The sequence below is a fragment of the Bombina bombina genome, chromosome 2 (assembly GCF_027579735.1).
Source record: "Bombina bombina isolate aBomBom1 chromosome 2, aBomBom1.pri, whole genome shotgun sequence".
In the NCBI taxonomy this organism is placed as follows: Eukaryota; Metazoa; Chordata; class Amphibia; order Anura; family Bombinatoridae; genus Bombina; species Bombina bombina.
The window spans coordinates 306,974,884-306,993,888 of NC_069500.1; the positions used below are offsets into that span (position 1 = coordinate 306,974,884).

Sequence of the window (19,005 nt, forward strand, 5' to 3'; positions counted from 1 at the left end):
TTCTGAAATCCTTGGTAGCTTCAACATAGTATTTCAAAGCTCTTACCACATCCAAAGAATGTAGAGCTCTCAAGAGAATTCTTAGGATTAGGACACAAGAAAGGAACAACAATTTCCCTACTAATGTTGTTAGAATTCACAACCATAGGTAAAAATGTAAACCAAATCCGTAAAACCCCTTTATCTTAATGGAATATCAGATAAGGAGGCTTGCAGGAGAGAGCAGACAACTCAAACTCTTCTAAGAGAAAATATAGCCAAAAGAAATAACAGTTTCCAAGAAAGTAGTTTAATATCCAAAGAATGCATAGGCTCAAAAGGTGGAGCCTGCAAAATCCTTAAAGGGACAGTAAAGTCACAAAAAATCTTTCATGATTTAAAGAGGGCATGTAATTTTAAACAAGTTTCCAATTTACTTTTATTACCAATTTTGCTTTGTTCTCTTGGTATTCTTAGTTGAAAGCTAAATCTAGGAGGTTCATGTGCTAATTTCTTAGACCTTCAAGACTGCCTCTAATCAGAAAGCATTTTGACAGTTTTTCACCACTAGAGGGCGTTAGTTCATGTGTTTCATATAGATAACATTGAGCTCTGCACGTAAAACTTATAAGAGCAAGCACTGATTGGCTAAAAATGCATGTCTGTCAACAGAACTGAAATAAGGGGGCAGTTTGCAGAGGCTTAGATACAAGGTAATCACAGAGGTAAAAAGTGTATTATTATAACTGTGTTGGTTATGCAAAACTGGGGAATGGGTAATAAAGGGATTATCTACATTTTTAAAAAAACAAAAATTCTGGTGTTTACTGTCCCTTTAAGACCAAGGCAGAGAAATAGACTTAACAGGTTTGATGCGAACCAAAGCCTTAAAAAAACAGTGAATATCAGGAAGTTTAGAAATCTTTCTATGAAATAAAACAGCAGAGATTTGTCCCTTCAAAGTATTTGCAGACAAATCTTTATCCAAACCATCCTGAAGAAACTGAAAAATCCATGGAATTCTAAAAGAATGCCAAGAAAAATTATGAGGAGAACCATGAAATATAGGTTTTCCAAACCCGATAATAAATCTTCCTTGAAAAAGACTTACAGGCCTGTAACAGTGTTAATCACTGAGTCAGAGAAACCTCTATGACTAAGAACTAAGCGTTCAATTTCCATACCTTCAAATTTAGAGATTTGAGATACTGATGGAAAAACAGCCCTTGAGACAGAAGGTCTGGCTTAAAGGAAGTGGCCAAGGCTGGCAACTGGACATCTGGACAAGATCCGCATACCAGAACCTGTGAGGCCATGCTGGTGCTATCAGAAACACAAGTTTCTTGTTCAAACAAGAGGCCATCAAATCTATTTCTGGAAGACCCCACATTTGTACAATCTGATGAAACACATCTGCATGGAAAGACCACTCCCCCGGATGCAAAAGTCCGGGGACTGAGATAATCTGCTTCCCAATTGTCTACACCGGGAATATGAATCGCAGAAATTAGAAAAGAGTTGGACTCCACCCAATAAAGTATCCAAGATATTTTCTTCATTGCTAATGAGCTGCGAGTCCCTCCATAATGATTGACATATGCCACTGTTGTGATATTGTCTGTCTGAAAATGAATGAAAAGTTCTCTCTTTAACAGAGGCCAAGCCAGAAGAGCTCTGAAGATAGTCTAAAATATTGATTGGTAACCTCGCCTCTTGAGGTTTCCAAACCCCTTGTGCAGTCAGAGACCCCCCAGACAGCTCCCCAACCTGTAAGACTTGTGTCAGTCGAGATCACAGTTCAGGAAGGACGAACAAAAGAGGCCCCTCGAACAATCAGATGATGGTCCAACCACCATGACAGAGAGTTGAATGTTGGGATTTAGGTATATCAGTTGTGATATCCGAGTATAATCCCTGTACTATTGATTCAGCATGCAAAGCTGCAGAGGTCTCATATGAAAACGAGCAAAGGGGATCGAATACGATGCTGCAGTCATAAGACCTAGAACTTCTATGCACATAGCCACTGAAGGGAACGATCGAGACTGAAGTTTTAGACAAGCTAAAACTAATTTCATTCACCTCTTGTCTGTTAAAGACAAAGTCATGGACACTGAATCTATCTAGAAACCTAAAAAGGTGACCCTTGTCTGAGGAATCAAGAAACTCTTTTGTAAATTGATCCTCCAACCATGCCTTTGAAGCAATGACACTAGTTGGTACTAGCTCAGGTCTTTTCATTTAGCAGAATCTCACACAAAACAAGATATTGTCCAAATAAGGAAACATCGCAATACCCTGCTCTCGGATTACAGATAGAAGGGCACTGAGAACCTTCGAAAAGATTCTTGGAGCTGTTGCTAGGCCAAATGGAAGAGCAACAAACTGGCAATGCTTGTCTAGAAAAGAGAATCTCCGAAACTGATAGTGGTCTGGATGAATTGGAATATGAAGATAAGCTTCCTGTAAGTCTATGGTGGACATAAAATGCGCTTGCTGAACAAAAGGCAGAGTAGTCCTTATAATCACCATCTTGAAAGTTGGGACTCTTACAAAATGATTTAAAAGTTTCAGATCCAAAACGGGGCTGAAAGAATTCTCTTTCTTTGGGACAATAAAAAGATTTGAATAGAACCCCGAACCCTGTTCCTGTAGAGGAGCTGGAACAATCACCCCTGAAATCTCTAGATCTGAAACACAATTCAGATAAGCCTGAGCCTTCACAGGATTTGTTGGAACATGAGAAAGAAAGACTCTTCTCACAGGAGGTCTCATTCTGAAACCTATTTGATACCCTTGAGACACAATATTCTAAATCCACCGATTCTGAACGGAACCTGACCAAATATTCTGAAATAATTTCAATCTGCCCTCCGCCAGCTGAACTGGATAGAGGGCCGCACCTTCATGCAGGCTGTATTTGGTTTTTTATAAGGGCTTGGTTTTATTCCAATTTGAAGATGGTCTCCAATTGGACCCAGAGGCCTTAGGGGAAGGAATTGACTTTTGTTCCTTATTCTGAGGAAAGGAACGAAAATTATTAGGAGCCTTAAAAATTTACCTTTAGCCTTTTTATCTTGAGGTAAAAAACTCCTTTCCCCCCAGTAATAGTGGAAATAATAGAATCAAATTGAGAACCAAATAAATTCTTACCCTGGAAAGATAGAGATAATAATCTAGATTTAGACACCATGTCAGCATTCCAAGATGTAAGCCATAAAGCTCTCCTGGCTAAAATAGCTAAAGACGTAGATTTAACATTGATCTTAATAATGTCAAATATAGCATCACAAATGAAATGATTAGCATGTTGAAACAGAAGAATAATGCTAGATAAATCATGATCTTCTACCTGATGAGCTAAACTGTCCAACCAAAAAGTTGAAGCTGCAGCCTCATCAGCAAAAGAAATGGCAAGTCTAAGCATATAACCAGAATGTAAATAAGCTTTTCTTAGATAAGATTCAATCTTTCTATCTAAAAGGATCCTTAAAAGAAGTACTATCTTCCATAGGAACAGTAGTACGTTTGGCAAGAGTGGAAATAGACCCAAAACTCTAAATTAGCCACAAGTAAAGGATACGACTTCTTAAACCTAGAAGAAGGAGTAAAAGAAGAACCAGGCTTAGACCCTTCTTTAGTAATCATATCAGAAACAGCATATGGAATAGGAAAAACCTCAGGAGCAACCTTAGGAGGTAGGTTTAAAAACAGATTTTAAACGTTTACTGGCTTTGTTATCAAGAGGACTAGACTCTTCAATACCCCAAGTAACCAGAACTTCCTTAAACAAAAAGCGAATATAATCAATCTTAAACAGATAGGAAGATTTGTCAATTTCAGAATCTGAATCAGGATTCTCTGAACCAGAGGAATCCTCAGCAGAGGACATTTCAGTATGCGGTCAATACAAAGTTCATCAGAATTATGAGAAGTTTAAAAAGACCTTTCTATCATGTAATTAGCAAGAGTCCATGAGCTAGTGACGTATGGGATATACATTCCTACCAGGAGGGGCAAAGTTTCCCAAACCTCAAAATGCCTATAAATACACCCCTCACCACACCCACAAATCAGTTTTACAAACTTTGCCTCCTATGGAGGTGGTGAAGTAAGTTTGTGCTAGATTCTACGTTGATATGCGCTCCGCAGCAGGTTGGAGCCCGGTTTTCCTCTCAGCGTGCAGTGAATGTCAGAGGGATGTGAGGAGAGTATTGCCTATTTGAATGCAGTGATCTCCTTCTACGGGGTCTATTTCATAGGTTCTCTGTTATCGGTCGTAGAGATTCATCTCTTACCTCCCTTTTCAGATCGACGATATACTCTTATATATACCATTTCCTCTACTGATTCTCGTTTCAGTACTGGTTTGGCTTTCTACTACGTGTAGATGAGTGTCCTGGGGTAAGTAAGTCTTATTTTCTGTGACACTCTAAGCTATGGTTGGGCACTTTTATATAAAGTTCTAAATATATGTATTCAAACATTTATTTGCCTTGACTCAGCATGTTCAACGTTCCTTATTTCAGACAGTCAGTTTCATATTTGGGATAATGCATATGAATAAATCATTTTTTCTTAGCTTAAAAATTTGACTTTTTCCCTGTGGGCTGTTAGGCTCGCGGGGGCTGAAAATGCTTAATTTTATTGCGTCATTCTTGGCGCGGACTTTTTTGGCGTCATACGTGTCGCCGGAAGTTGCGTCATTTTTGACGTTTTTTTGCGCCAAAGGTGTCAGCGTTCCGGATGTGGCGTCATTTTGGCGCCAAAAGCATTTAGGCGCCAAATAATGTGGGCGTCTTTTTTGGCGCTAAAAAAATATGGGCGTCACTTTTGTCTCCACATTATTTAAGTCTCATTATTTTGTGCTTCTGGTTGCTAGAAGCTTGTTCTATGGCATTTTTTTCCCATTCCTGAAACTGTCATTTAAGGAATTTGATCAATTTTGCTTTATATGTTGTTTTTTCTATTACATATTGCAAGATGTCCCACGTTGAAGCTGAGTCAGAAGATACTTCTGGAAAATCCCTGCCTGGTGCTGGAGCTACCAAAGCTAAGTGTATCTGCTGTAAACTTTTGGTATCTGTTCCTCCAGCTGTTGTTTGTACCGTTTGTCATGACAAACTTGCTAATGCAGATAATATTTCCATTAGTTCTGTTACATTACCTGTTGCTGTTCCGTCAACATCTAATACTCAGAGTGTTCCGGATAACATAAGAGATTTTGTTTCTAAATCCATAAAGAAGGCTATGTCTGTTATTCCTCCTTCTAGTAAACGTAAAAAGTCTTTTAAAACTTCTCATTTTTCAGATGAATTTTTAAATGAACATCATCATTCTGATACTGATATTGGTTCTTCTGATTCAGAGGATTCTGTCTCAGAGGTTGATGCTGATAAATCTTCATATTTATTTAAAATGGAATTTATTCGTTCTTTACTTAAAGAAGTCCTAATTGCATTAGAAATTGAGGATTCTAGTCCTCTTGATACAAAATCTAAACGTTTAGATAAGGTTTTTAAATCTCCTGTAGTTATTCCAGAAGTTTTTCCTGTCCCTGGTGCCATTTCTGAAGTAATTTCCAGGGAATGGAATAATTTGGGTAATTCTTTTACTCCTTCTAAACGTTTTAAGCAATTATATCCTGTGCCATCTGACAGATTAGAATTTTGGGACAAAATCCCTAAGGTTGATGGGGCTGTCTCTACTCTTGCTAAGCGTACTACTATTCCTACGGCAGATGGTACTTCCTTTAAGGATCCTTTAGATAGGAAAATTGAATCCTTTCTAAGAAAAGCTTACTTGTGTTCAGGTAATCTTCTTAGACCTGCTATATCTTTAGCGGATGTTGCTGCAGCTTCAACCTTTTGGTTAGAAGCTTTAGCGCAACAAGTAACAGATCATAATTCTCATAGCATTATTATTCTTCTACAACATGCTAATAATTTTATTTGTGATGCCATCTTTGATATCATTAGGTCAGGTATATGTCTCTAGCTATTTTAGCTAGAAGAGCTTTATGGCTTAAAACTTGGAATGCTGATATGTCTTCTAAGTCTACTCTGCTTTCCCTTTCTTTCCAGGGTAATAAATTATTTGGTTCTCAGTTGGATTCTATTATCTCAACTGTTACTGGAGGGAAAGGAACTTTTTTACCACAGGATAAAAAATCTAAAGGTAAATTTAGGTCTAATAATCGTTTTCGTTCCTTTCGTCACAACAAGGAACAAAAGCCTGATCCTTCATCCTCAGGAGCGGTATCAGTTTGGAAACCATCTCCAGTCTGGAATAAATCCAAGCCTTTCAGAAAACCAAAGTCAGCTCCCAAGTCCACATGAAGGTGCGGCCCTCATTCCAGCTCAGCTGGTAGGGGGCAGATTAAGTTTTTTCAAAGAAATTTGGTTCAATCTCTGCATTCAGAACATTGTTTCAAAAGGGTACAGAATTGGCTTCAAGATAAGGCCTCCTGCAAAGAGATTTTTTCTTTCCCGTGTCCCAGTAAACCCAGCGAAGGCTCAAGCATTTCTGAAATGTGTTTCAGATCTAGAGTTGGCTGGAGTAATTATACCAGTTCCAGTTCTGGAACAGGGGCTGGGGTTTTATTCAAATCTCTTCATTGTACCAAAGAAGGAGAATTCCTTCAGACCAGTTCTGGATCTAAAAATATTGAATCGTTATGTAAGGATACCAACATTCAAAATGGTAACTGTAAGGACTATCCTGCCTTTTGTTCAGCAAGAGCATTATATGTCCACAATAGATTTACAGGATGCATATCTGCATATTCCGATTCATCCAGATCACTATCAGTTTCTGAGATTCTCTTTCCTAGACAAGCATTACCAGTTTGTGGCTCTACCGTTTGGCCTAGCTACAGCCCCAAGAATTTTTACAAAGGTTCTCGGTGCCCTTCTGTCTGTAATCAGAGAACAGGGTATTGTGGTATTTCCTTATTTGGACGATATCTTGGTACTTGCTCAGTCTTCACATTTAGCAGAATCTCATACGAATCGACTTGTGTTGTTTCTTCAAGATCATGGTTGGAGGATCAATTTACCAAAAAGTTAATTGATTCCTCAGACAAGGGTAACCTTTTTAGGTTTTCAGATAGATTCAGTGTCCATGACTCTGTCTTTGACAGACAAGAGACGTCTAAAGTTGATATCAGCTTGTCGAAACCTTCAGTCACAATCATTCCCTTCGGTAGCTTTATGCATGGAAATTCTAGGTCTTATGACTGCAGCATCAGACGCGATCCCCTTTGCTCGTTTTCACATGCAACCTCTTCAGCTCTGTATGCTGAACCAGTGGTGCAGGGATTACACAAAGATATCTCAATTAATATCTTTAACACCGATTGTACGACACTCTCTGATGTGGTGGACAGATCACCATCGTTTAGTTCAGGTGGCTTCTTTTGTTCTTCCGACCTGGACTGTAATTTCAACAGATGCAAGTCTGACAGGTTGGGGAGCTGTTTGGGGGTCTCTGACAGTACAAGGGGTTTGGGAATCTCAGGAGGTGAGATTACCGATCAATATTTTGGAACTCCGTACAATTTTCAGAGCTCTTCAGTCATGGCCTCTTCTAAAGAGAGAATCGTTCATTTGTTTTCAGACAGACAATGTCACAACTGTGGCATACATCAATCATCAAGGAGGGACTCACAGTCCTCTGGCTATGAAGGAAGTATCTCGAATTCTGGTATGGGCGGAATCCAGCTCCTGTCTAGTTTCTGCGGTTCATATCCCAGGTATAGACAATTGGGAAGCGGATTATCTCAGCCGCCAAACGTTACATCCGGGCGAATGGTCTCTTCACCCAGAGGTATTTCTTCAGATTGTTCAAATGTGGGGACTTCCAGAAATAGATCTGATGGTCTCTCATCTAAACAAGAAACTTCCCAGGTATCTGTCCAGATCCAGGGATCCTCAAGCGGAAGCAGTGGATGCATTGTCACTTCCTTGGAAGTATCATCCTGCCTATATCTTTCCGCCTCTAGTTCTTCTTCCAAGAGTAATCGCCAAGATTCTGAAGGAATGCTCGTTTGTTCTGCTGGTAGCTCCAGCATGGCCTCACAGGTTTTGGTATGCGGATCTTGTCCGGACGGCCTCTTGCCAACCGTGGACTCTTCCGTTAAGACCAGACCTTTTGTCGCAAGGTCCTTTTTTCCATCAGGATCTCAAATCCTTAAATTTAAAGGTATGGAGATTGAACGCTTGATTCTTAGTCAAAGAGGTTTCTCTGACTCTGTGATTAATACTATGTTAAAGGCTCGTAAATCTGTATCTAGGGAGATATATTATAGAGTCTGGAAGACTTATATTTCTTGGTGTCTTTCTCATTTTTCCTGGCATTCTTTTAGAATTCCGAGAATTTTACAATTTCTTCAGGATGGTTTGGATAAAGGTTTGTCTGCAAGTTCCTTGAAAGGACAAATCTCTGCTCTATCTGTTCTTTTTCACAGAAAGATTGCTAATCTTCCTGATATTCATTGTTTTGTACAAGCTTTGGTTCGTATAAAACCTGTCATTAAGTCAATTTCTCCTCCTTGGAGTTTGAATTTGGTTCTGGGGGCTCTTCAAGCTCCTCCGTTTGAACCTATGCATTCGTTGGACATCAAATTACTTTCTTGGAAAGTTTTGTTCCTTTTGGCTATCTCTTCTGCCAGACGAGTTTCTGAATTATCTGCTCTTTCTTGTGAGTCTCCTTTTCTGATTTTTCATCAGGATAAGGCGGTGTTGCGAACTTCTTTTACATTTTTACCTAAGGTTGTGAATTCTAACATTAGTAGAGAAATTGTGGTTCCTTCATTCTGTCCTAATCCTAAGAATTCTAAGGAGAGATCATTGCATTCTTTGGATGTTGTTAGAGCTTTGAAATATTATGTTGAAGCTACTAAGAATTTCCGAAAGACTTCTAGTCTATTTGTTATCTTTTCCGGTTCTAGGAAAGGTCAGAAGGCCTCTACCATTTCTTTGGCATCTTGGTTGAAATCTTTAATTCATCATGCTTATGTCGAGTCGGGTAAAACTCCGCCTCAAAGGATTACAGCTCATTCTAGGTCAGTTTCTACTTCCTGGGCGTTTAAGAATGAAGCTTCGGTTGATCAGATTTGCAAAGCAGCAACTTGGTCTTCTTTGCATACTTTTACTAAATTCTACCATTTTGATGTGTTTTCTTCTTCTGAAGCTGTTTTTGGTAGAAAAGTACTTCAGGCAGCTGTTTCAGTTTGAATCTTCTGCTTATAATTTAAACTTTATTTTGGGTGTGGATTATTTTTCAGCGGAATTGGCTGTCTTTATTTTATCCCTCCCTCTCTAGTGACTCTTGCGTGGAAAGATCCACATCTTGGGTAGTCATTATCCCATACGTCACTAGCTCATGGACTCTTGCTAATTACATGAAAGAAAACATAATTTATGTAAGAACTTACCTGATAAATTCATTTCTTTAATATTAGCAAGGGTCCATGAGGCCCACCCTTTTTTTGTGGTGGTTATGATTTTTTTGTATAAAGCACAATTATTCCAATTTCTTATTTTTTATGCTTTCGCACTTTTTTTTTATCACCCCACTTCTTGGCTATTCATTAAACTGATTTGTGGGTGTAGTGAGGGGTGTATTTATAGGCATTTTGAGGTTTGGGAAACTTTGCCCCTCCTGGTAGGAATGTATATCCCATACGTCACTAGCTCATGGACTCTTGCTAATATGAAAGAAATGAATTTATCAGGTAAGTTCTTACATAAATTATGTTTTTACGTTTATTTGAAGCCGGAATAGCAGACATAGCCTTATTTATAGCGGCAGCAATATAATTCTTTGCATCTGCAGGAATATAAGGTACATTAGACGATGAAGGAACAACAGACGATGTATTAGTACTAATAGAAACATTATCCGCATGCAAAGCTTATCATGACAGATGCCATATAATTGGGATGAAGAAATAACATCAGTTAATTTACAACAGACACACTTAGCTTTGGTAGAACTGTGTTCAGGCAGCATGGTTTCTACAGCAACATCAGAGACAGGATCAGACTGAGACATCTTGCAAAATGTAAAAAGAAAAAACATTTAAAACAAAATATCCAATTTCCTCATATAGCAGTTTCAGGAATGGGAAAAAAGCTTATGCTAAAGTAAGATGCAAAAAATAAGCATCATAGCTCTTAATAATATGAAGAGAACCAGAAGCATTAAAGGAAGAGGGGTAATATACAAAAACTTTTTGGCGCCAAGTATGACGCAAAAGGAAGGAAAACGTTTTTTGCCGCCAAAGCCTACATCAGGAAATGACAAATCGCATCATAACAACCGCGACTTCGTGCCAACACAATTTACGTCAAAGATACAGGAAATTATGAAACTTGCGTCACCCTAGACGCAATTCCACGCCAAAACATTTTTCGCGCCAAGAATGACTCAATAAAAAATGCAATTTTGCGTCCTCGCAAGCCTAGTTTGCCTGTGAAAGTTTTGGAAAATAAAGTCAAAATTGAAAAAACTGGAAACCCAGGTAAGAAAAAATAATCTTCCCAAACATAAATTCCATACTGAAACTGATAGGTCTATGTATATTTCCCTTTTCTGCAGACTGACTCTTGGCAAAAATAAGCAAATACATATATTTAAAACGTTTTAACATAAAGCGCCAAACATAGCTGAGTGCGTCTTAAAAAATGATACATACTTACCGAAAGACACCCATCCACATATAGCAGACAGCCAAACCAGTACTGAAAAATATCAGCAGAGGTAATGGTATAGGAGTATAACGTCGATCTGAAAAGGGAGGCAGGGGATGAATCACTGCGACCCATTACAGAGCCTTTCAAAGGATTTCCCATGGGTGAAACCACTGAATCAACAGGCAATACTCCCTTCACATCCCTCTGACAAACACTGTACTCTGAGAGGAATTGGGCTTCAGAATGCTTAGAAGCGTCTATCACAGAAGAAAATCAAGCACATCTTGCTTCACTACCTCCATAGGGAGGCAAAGTTTGTAAAACTGAAGTATGTGTGTGGTGGGAGGTGTATTTATAGGCATTTTGAGGTTTGGGAGACTTTGCCCCCTCCTGGTAGGAATGTATATCCCATACGCCACTAGCTCATGGACTCTTGCCACTTACATAAAGGAAATAGGGGTATTTTTTTTTTTTTGTGTGTGTTCGTGGAAGCCTTTTTTCAATTTCAAAGGACATTAAAGAAACATTTGTTCTTATAAACAATACATATCAACAAAAATGAATTGCTTATATATAGCATGGATTGGTAAGAAAAAAAATCATCAATTTCTACAATTAAAGCCAATGAAACCAAGCAGTAAGGTGGTTCTGGGGAGGAATGGCAGCAAATTTGCTTTGAAGTCCATCTTGGACACACAATCCCTAGTCTCATCACCACTGAAATAACCCATTCCCCTGTATGAACAGCTTAATTAGAAACCTGCATGCAAATTTTTTTTTTTGAAGACAAGGAATGTAAATGGTTGAAACTGAAAATATTGACATTTGCCCATTTGTATAAAATTTCAAGAATGTTTAACCCCTTAATGAATGAGGACGTGCAGGGTACGTCCTAAAAAAAAAAAGGCAGTTAACGCATGAGGACGTACCCTGCACGTCCTCGGTGTGGAAAGCAGCTGGAAGCGATCCTGCTCGCTTCCAGCTGCTTTCTGGTTATTGCAGTGATGCCTCAATATGGAGGCATCCTGCAATAACCATGTATGGCCATCCGATGCAGAGAGAGCCACTCTGTGGCCCTCTCTGCACCGGAGATCGGTGGCTTCCTTCGTTGGTGGGTGGGAGCAGGACCGGGAGGCGGCCATCGATGGCCCTGGAGATGTGCAGGGGGGCGGGATCGTGGGCGGGGATGTCCGGGGGCTCGCACGGGCACACGTGCACGATAGGGAGGGGGTGGGCGCGTGCACGGGGAGGGAGCGGGTGGGAACGCTGCACTACAGAAAATAGGATTGGTAATAGGATAGGTAATCAGGTTTATACAGCTAATAAAATTTTAAAAAAAAAGCTAAATCAGGGGGTGTTGGGTTGGTATGTGGGAGGGAAGCTACACTACAGAAAAAAAACTGTGAAAAAAAACAGAAAACATTTTTTTCTGCAAACTGGGTACTGGCAGATAGCTGCCAGTACCCAAGATAGCCCCCAAAAAGTCAGAGGGGGACGGTTAGAGAGGTGTTTGGGGGGGGATCAGGGAGGTTGGGGGATAAGGGGGATACTACACAGCAGCATATGTAAATATGTTAAACAATTTAAAAAAAACAACAACAAAGATTCCCTTTATTTTTGTACTGGCAGACTTTCTGCCAGTACTTAAGATGGCGGGGACAATTGTGGGGTGGGGGAGGGAAGGGAGCTGTTTGGGAGGGATCCGGGGGTGTGATGTGTCAGATGGGAGGCTGATCTCTACACTAAAGCTAAAATTAACCCTGCAAGCTCCCTACAAGCTACCTAATTAACCCCTTCACTGCTAGACATAATACACGTGTGATGCGCAGCGGCATTTAGCGGCCTTCTAATTACCAAAAAGCAATGCCAAAGATATATATGTCTGCTATTTCTGAACAAAGGGGATCCCAGAGAAGCATTTACAGCCATTTGTGCCATAATTGCACAAGCTGCTTGTAAATGATTTCAGTGAGAAACCTAAAATTGTGAAAAATTTTAAATTTTTTTAATTTGATCGCATCTGGCGGTGAAATGGTGGCATGAAATATACCAAAATGGGCCTAGATCAATACTTTGGGTTGTCTACTACACTACATTAAAGCTAAAATTAACCCTAGAAGCTCCCTACATGCTCCCTAATTAACCCCTTCACTGCTGGGCATAATACACGTGTGGTGCGCAGTGGCATTTAGCGCCCTTCTAATTACCAAAAAGCAACAACAAAAGCCATACATGTCCGCTATTTCTGAACAAAGGGGATCCCAGAGAAGAATTTACAACCATTTATGCCATAATTGCACAAGTTGTTTGTAAATAATTTAAGTGAGAAACCTAAAGTTTGTGAACAAAATTGTGAAAAAGTGAAAAAAATTTTTATTTGATTGCATTTGGCGGTGAAATGGTGGCATGAAATATACCAAAATGGGCCTAGATCAATACTTTGGGATGTCTTCTAAAAAAAAATATATACATGTCAAGGGATATTCAGGGATTCCTGAAAGATATCAGTGTTCCAATGTAACTAGCGCTAATTTTGAAAAAAAGGGGTTTAGAAATAGCAAACTGCTACTTGTACTTATGGCCCTATAACTTGCAAAAAAAGCAAAGAACATTGGGTATTTCTTAACTCAGGACAAAATTTAGAAACTATTTAGCATGGGTGTTTTTTGGTTGTTGTAGATGTGTAACAGATTTTGGGGGTCAAAGTTAGAAAAAGTGTGTTTTTTTCCATTTTTTTCTCATATTATATAATTTTTTTTATAGTTAATTATAAAGATATGATGAAAATAATGGCATCTTTAGAAAGTCCACTTAATGGCGAGAAAAACGGTATATAATATGTGTGGGTACAGTAAATGAGTAAGAGGAGAATTACAGTTAAACACAAACACAGCAGAAATGTAAAAATAGCCTTGGTCCCAAACGGACAGAAAATGGAAAAGTGCTGCGGTCATTTAGGGGTTAACGAAGAGCTTACTACTGTTGGATTATTATAGGATTCAAAACAGCCTCTAATAGTCCTGCTACTTGCATGAACCTTAACCTGTGTCCTACAGAAAGTGACTGTATGGGAATATAAGGATAGGGAGAATATGCCAGCTAACTCTATAAAATAGTACCTTCATAATAAAATAGTGAGCCAACGTTCAATTGCTTAACAAATATTTGGATCCACAATAAATATGTTAAAAAGGATGCATACCAAAAGCTCCACCAATTTCAGCACCACTAGTAGGAATGTTGACATTCACCACTCCGCAATCAGATCCCTTTGGCCTAAAGTGAAAAAGATTGAGAATAAATTACAAAACATCCAGAGACCTAATAAAAATAATCAGAATCAGCATGAATTTGCATAGTCACTGAAGATTTTCACAAAATATTTGCAAGGAACACAATTCTGTATAATCCAATTAATTAATCTTTTGAAAAGCTTTAAAAGTTTTTTGTGATTTTAAAATTTAAATCTAAGTTATTTCAATAATTTAACATTACTAATTTTTGGCTAAAAAACAAATTATGCTTACCTGATAATTTTCTTCAGCTGCATTTTCTTCAGCTTTTCACAGCTGCATTCATTACTTTTGGGAAATACAGAACCTGGCCACCAGGAGGAGGCAAATACATCCCAGCCAAAGGCTTAAATACCTCCCCAACTTCCCTCATCCCCCAGTAATTCTGCCAAGGAAACAAGGAACAGTAGGAGAAATAGGGTAAAAAAAGGTGCCAGATGAACAAAAAATTACAGCCGCCTCATAGATAAAACACGGGCGGGAGCTGTAGATTCTTCCCGTCAGTAGAAAAGAAACTTATCAGGTAAGCATAATTTATGTTTTTCTTCTTAAACGGGAAGAGTCCACAGCTGCATTCATTACTTTTGGGAAAACAATACCCAAGCTAAAGGACACTGAATGCAAACAACAGGTGGGTACAAAATGCGGCCCCTTCGAAAGGCACCACAGCCTGAATTACCCGATACCCTATAAAAATATAGACACGGGTGAAAACCCGAAGCCCAGGTAACTGCACATTAGTTACACCGCCAGCAAAGCCGAACTAGAGACCACTCAGTCCCAGAGTCTGTCGAGCCCAAACAGCTTCCGAGAAGTCAGCCACGCAGGACAGGATTCCCATGAAGGTACCCGGCCACAAGACAAGGACCGTTATCTGCCCCCAAAGGGGAGAACAGATTCCCAGGAAAAATCCAAAGGATCATTCCACACGGCTCAACAAACAAAACAACCCATGGTTGTCTTACGATAGTAGCGTCCAGGAAGGCGAACTCCCTAGAAACATAAGGACCTAATAAAAAAAAAAAAAAAAAAAAAAAAGAGATCCATACACAGAGAAACACGTCCCAAAAAGGACTTGAGGGACATCCTCATATTCCTGATTCAGTACCATACCATAAGGTACTCCAGAAAAACATGAGTTCCCCGCTGCCTCGTATCAGATCAAAACCTGCAGGCTAGGCAAGCAGAGACCGCAGAAATAGGATAACTATCCCAGCAGTTAGTAAATAGCTCGTCCAAGAGAACACCAAACAGGAACTCTCAATGACCAGCTTCCAAGTAGGAAAGCTGACTCAACCATCGCAAAACCCAAACCACCGAAAGGCGTTTTAAAGCCTGCTAGCACATATTCAAAGTGCAAACAGCTGTAGCTGGTTTCAAACTGCTTCCAAATGCTCACAGCCCTCCGAATACCAGGCTCCATGAGCGTCCCCTCCCAGTACCAGACGCCAGAAGAAAAGAGGAGGATATCAACAGTTTTCCCCCCAAAGGAGAGGACCGGATCTGGAAGAAAACGGTCAACCTACATAGATAACCGATCCCTGAGCTTCCCTCCAGGGTGATGGTCCCAGCCCAAAGGCTAGTCAAAGACCAAAGACAAGAGTCCCAGACCTCTGGAAGAGAAAGGAAGGGACAACGAGGAACAAAGCCCCAGAGTAGACCGCTACTACAAACGGCATGCTACCGTGATTCAGGATAGGCATTGTGCACGGGTACGAGACCCCCTACACGACTGTCTTCCCCAAAAAGGAACCTATCCCAGGGAAGAGGGCCCTCAGACCCCCAACCCCTATATATCAGAATCCAACATTTAGCAGGAGCCCCAACAGGGTTCAAACCCTCAGCCTCCCGCTGCAGGAACAGTGGAACCAGTCACTACATCGCATCTCCCTAGAAGAGAAGGGAATGAAAAAAACAGAAAACCACTCTACCAGCGAGGCGAGACCCCTCAGCCATATTGCCAACCCAGTTGAAAGACACCTGGAGTCTACAGGAACATCAAATGCGCCAGAAGACCAGTAGGGACCCGTCAGAAAGACCAAGAGCCCAAGCCGCAGGCAGACAGGCATCTCCCACAAAAAACAGAGCCCCGCCCTCCTCTGAGAGAGGCACACAGGACCACAAACACCTAAGGTGAGACCGAACCGTCCACACCCATCTAAGGAGAGACATGGGCCTAGGCCAGGGTCCTCGAAAAAACGGAATCGATCGAAAGATCTAACTTCCAGAGGAACCCTAAGCTGCCTCCTACGATTAGGAGCGCACCATCTAAAGTCCGTAGACTTAGCGATCTAGCAACAGCCTCAAACCCAAGAGTCTGTAAGCGCTCCTGAATAGTTTAAGAATTCGGCACACAGTGCACTTGGACAGCAAGGAAATCTCGTAGACAAGTGTTAACACGTGTTACACACACTGGCAAGGTAGCACCAACACCCAAATGTGAATGAGAACCCTGGACCTTGCATGCCGACCCAAAGAGATAGGGCTTCGTGGAGGGTGCCTTACATCTAATGGAACATCGAGGATAAATGGTCAAGTACCTGACCCCAGAAGGGCGACAGTCTGTAACCAACCTCGACTCTTCACCGTTAAGCTCCAAGGCTTAAGTTGCAACGAGGACGAAGAAACACCCGAACATCGAGACTGTGGTCAGACCAAGGTTATAATATGGAAGAGACAACAGCCAGAGATCCTTGAAGGATCACTCTTCCAAGAAGAAACCTCTATAAAAGGGGAAAAGCTGGAGCCTTGCAGCTCCATACAAAAAGGCAGGGAACCCCTGCAAACCAACTCCTAGAGTGACGCAACTCTGAGCAGAGGAAGGACATGCCCGCGCTTCCACACCAGATGATCCACTCAAGGCGGAAAGGAAGGAGACTCCGCCACCGTAAGAAAATGTTTAATAGGCTAAAGAGTCAGCCTCCATAAGCACTTTGAGTGAAGCAACAACAAAATTTATTCTTACCTGATAAATGTATTTCTCTTGTTGTGTATCCAGTCCACGGATCATCCATTACTTGTGGGATATTCTCCTTCCCAACAGGAAGCTGCAAGAGGATCACCCACAGCAGAGCTGTCTATATAGCTCCTCCCCTAACTGCCACCTACCAGTCATTCAACCGAAGAAAAGCAAGAGAAAGGAGAAACTATAGGGTGCAGTGGTGACTGTAGTTTAAAAATAAAAAACACCTGCCTTAAAATGACAGGGCGGGCCGTGGACTGGATACACCACAAGAGAAATAAATTTATCAGGTAAGCATAAATTTTGTTTTCTCTTTTAAGGTGTATCCAGTCCACGGATCATCCATTACTTGTGGGATACCAATACCAAAGCTATAGGACACGGATGAAGGGAGGGACAAGGCAGGTGCTTAAATGGAAGGCACCACTGCCTGTAAGACCTTTCTCCCAAAAATAGCCTCCGAAGTAGTAAAAGTATCAAATTTATAGAATTTAGAAAAAGTATGAAGCGAAGACCAAGTCACCGCCTTACAAATCTGTTCAACAGAAGCCTCATTCTTAAAAGCCCATGTGGAAGCTACCGCTCTAGTAGAATGAGCTGTAATTCTTTCAGGAGGCTGCTGGCCAGCAGTCTCATAAGCTAAGCGGATTATACTTCTTAGCCAAAAAGATAGAGAAGTTGCCGAAGCCTTTTGGCCTCTCCTCTGTCCAGAGTAGACAACAAACAATGCAGATGTTTGACGAAAATCTTTAGTAGCTTGTAAATAAAACTTTAATGCACGAACCACGTCAAGATTCTTTGAAGAAGGATTAGGACACAGTGACGGAACAACAATCTCCTGATTGATATTTTTATTAGATACCACCTTAGGCAGAAAACCAGGTTTGGTACGTAACACTACCTTATCTGCATGGAAAATGAGATAAGGGGAATCACATTGTAAAGCAGATAATTCCGAAACTCTTCGAGCCGAGGAGATAGCTACTAAAAACAGAACTTTCCAAGATAGTAACTTAATATCTATGGAATGCAAAGGTTCAAACGGAACCCCTTGAAGAACTTTAAGAACTAAATTTAAACTCCATGGCGGAGCAACATGTTTAAAAACAGGCTTGATTCTAACCAGAGCCTGACAAAACGCCTGAACATCTGGAACCTCAGCCAGACGTTTGTGCAAAAGAATAGACAGAGCAGAAATCTGTCCCTTTAAGGAACTAGCTGATAAACCTTTCTCCAATACTTCTTGGAGAAAAGAGAATATCCTAGGAATCCTGACTTTACTCCATGAGCAACCCTTGGATTCACACCAATGAAGATATTTACACCATATCTTATGATAGATTTTCCTGGTGACAGGCTTTCGCGTCTGTATTAAGATATCAATGACCGACTCGGAGAAACCACGCTTTGATAAAATCAAGCGTTCAATCTCCAAGCAGTCAAACGCAGAGAAATTAGATTTGGATGGTTGAAAAGACCCTGAAGTAGAAGGTCCTGTCTCAGAGTCCATGGTGGAGAGGATGACATGTCCACCAGATCTGTATACCAAGTCCTGCGAGGCCACGCAGGTGCTATCAAAATCACCAAAGCTCTCTCCTGTTTGATCTTGGCAATCAGACGAGGGAGCAGAGGAAACGGTGGAAACACATAAGCCAGGTTGAAGGACCAAGGCACTGCTAGAGCATCTATCAGTGCTGCCTTGGGATCCCTGGACCTGGAACCGTAACAAGGAAGCTTGGCGTTCTGACGCGACGCCATGAGATCCAGTTCTGGTTTGCCCCAAAGTTGAATCAACTGTGCAAATACCTCCGGATGGAGCTCCCACTCCCCCGGATGAAAAGTCTGTCGACTTAGAAAATCCGCCTCCCAGTTCTCTACTCCTGGGATATGGATAGCTGATAGATGGCAAGAGTGAATCTCTGCCCATCGAATTATCTTTGAAACCTCCAACATTGCTAGGGAACTCCTTGTTCCCCCTTGATGGTTGATGTAAGCTACAGTCGTGATGTTGTCCGACTGAAATCTGATGAACCTGACCGCAGCTAGCTGAGGCCAAGCCTGAAGAGCATTGAAT

The 19,005-nt window shown here is 40.8% G+C and overlaps 1 protein-coding gene across 1 annotated transcript in view; it reads right to left on the reverse strand.

The window, feature by feature from the left end:
• The window catches only part of ALDH7A1 (aldehyde dehydrogenase 7 family member A1), a 299,657-nt gene that overhangs the window by 100,935 nt on the left and 179,717 nt on the right, over positions 1–19,005 (reverse strand). The window contains exon 16 of the mRNA XM_053701625.1: positions 13,879–13,952. Coding sequence (XP_053557600.1) covers positions 13,879–13,952 — 74 coding nt within the window. The remainder of the gene's footprint in view (positions 1–13,878; positions 13,953–19,005) is intronic.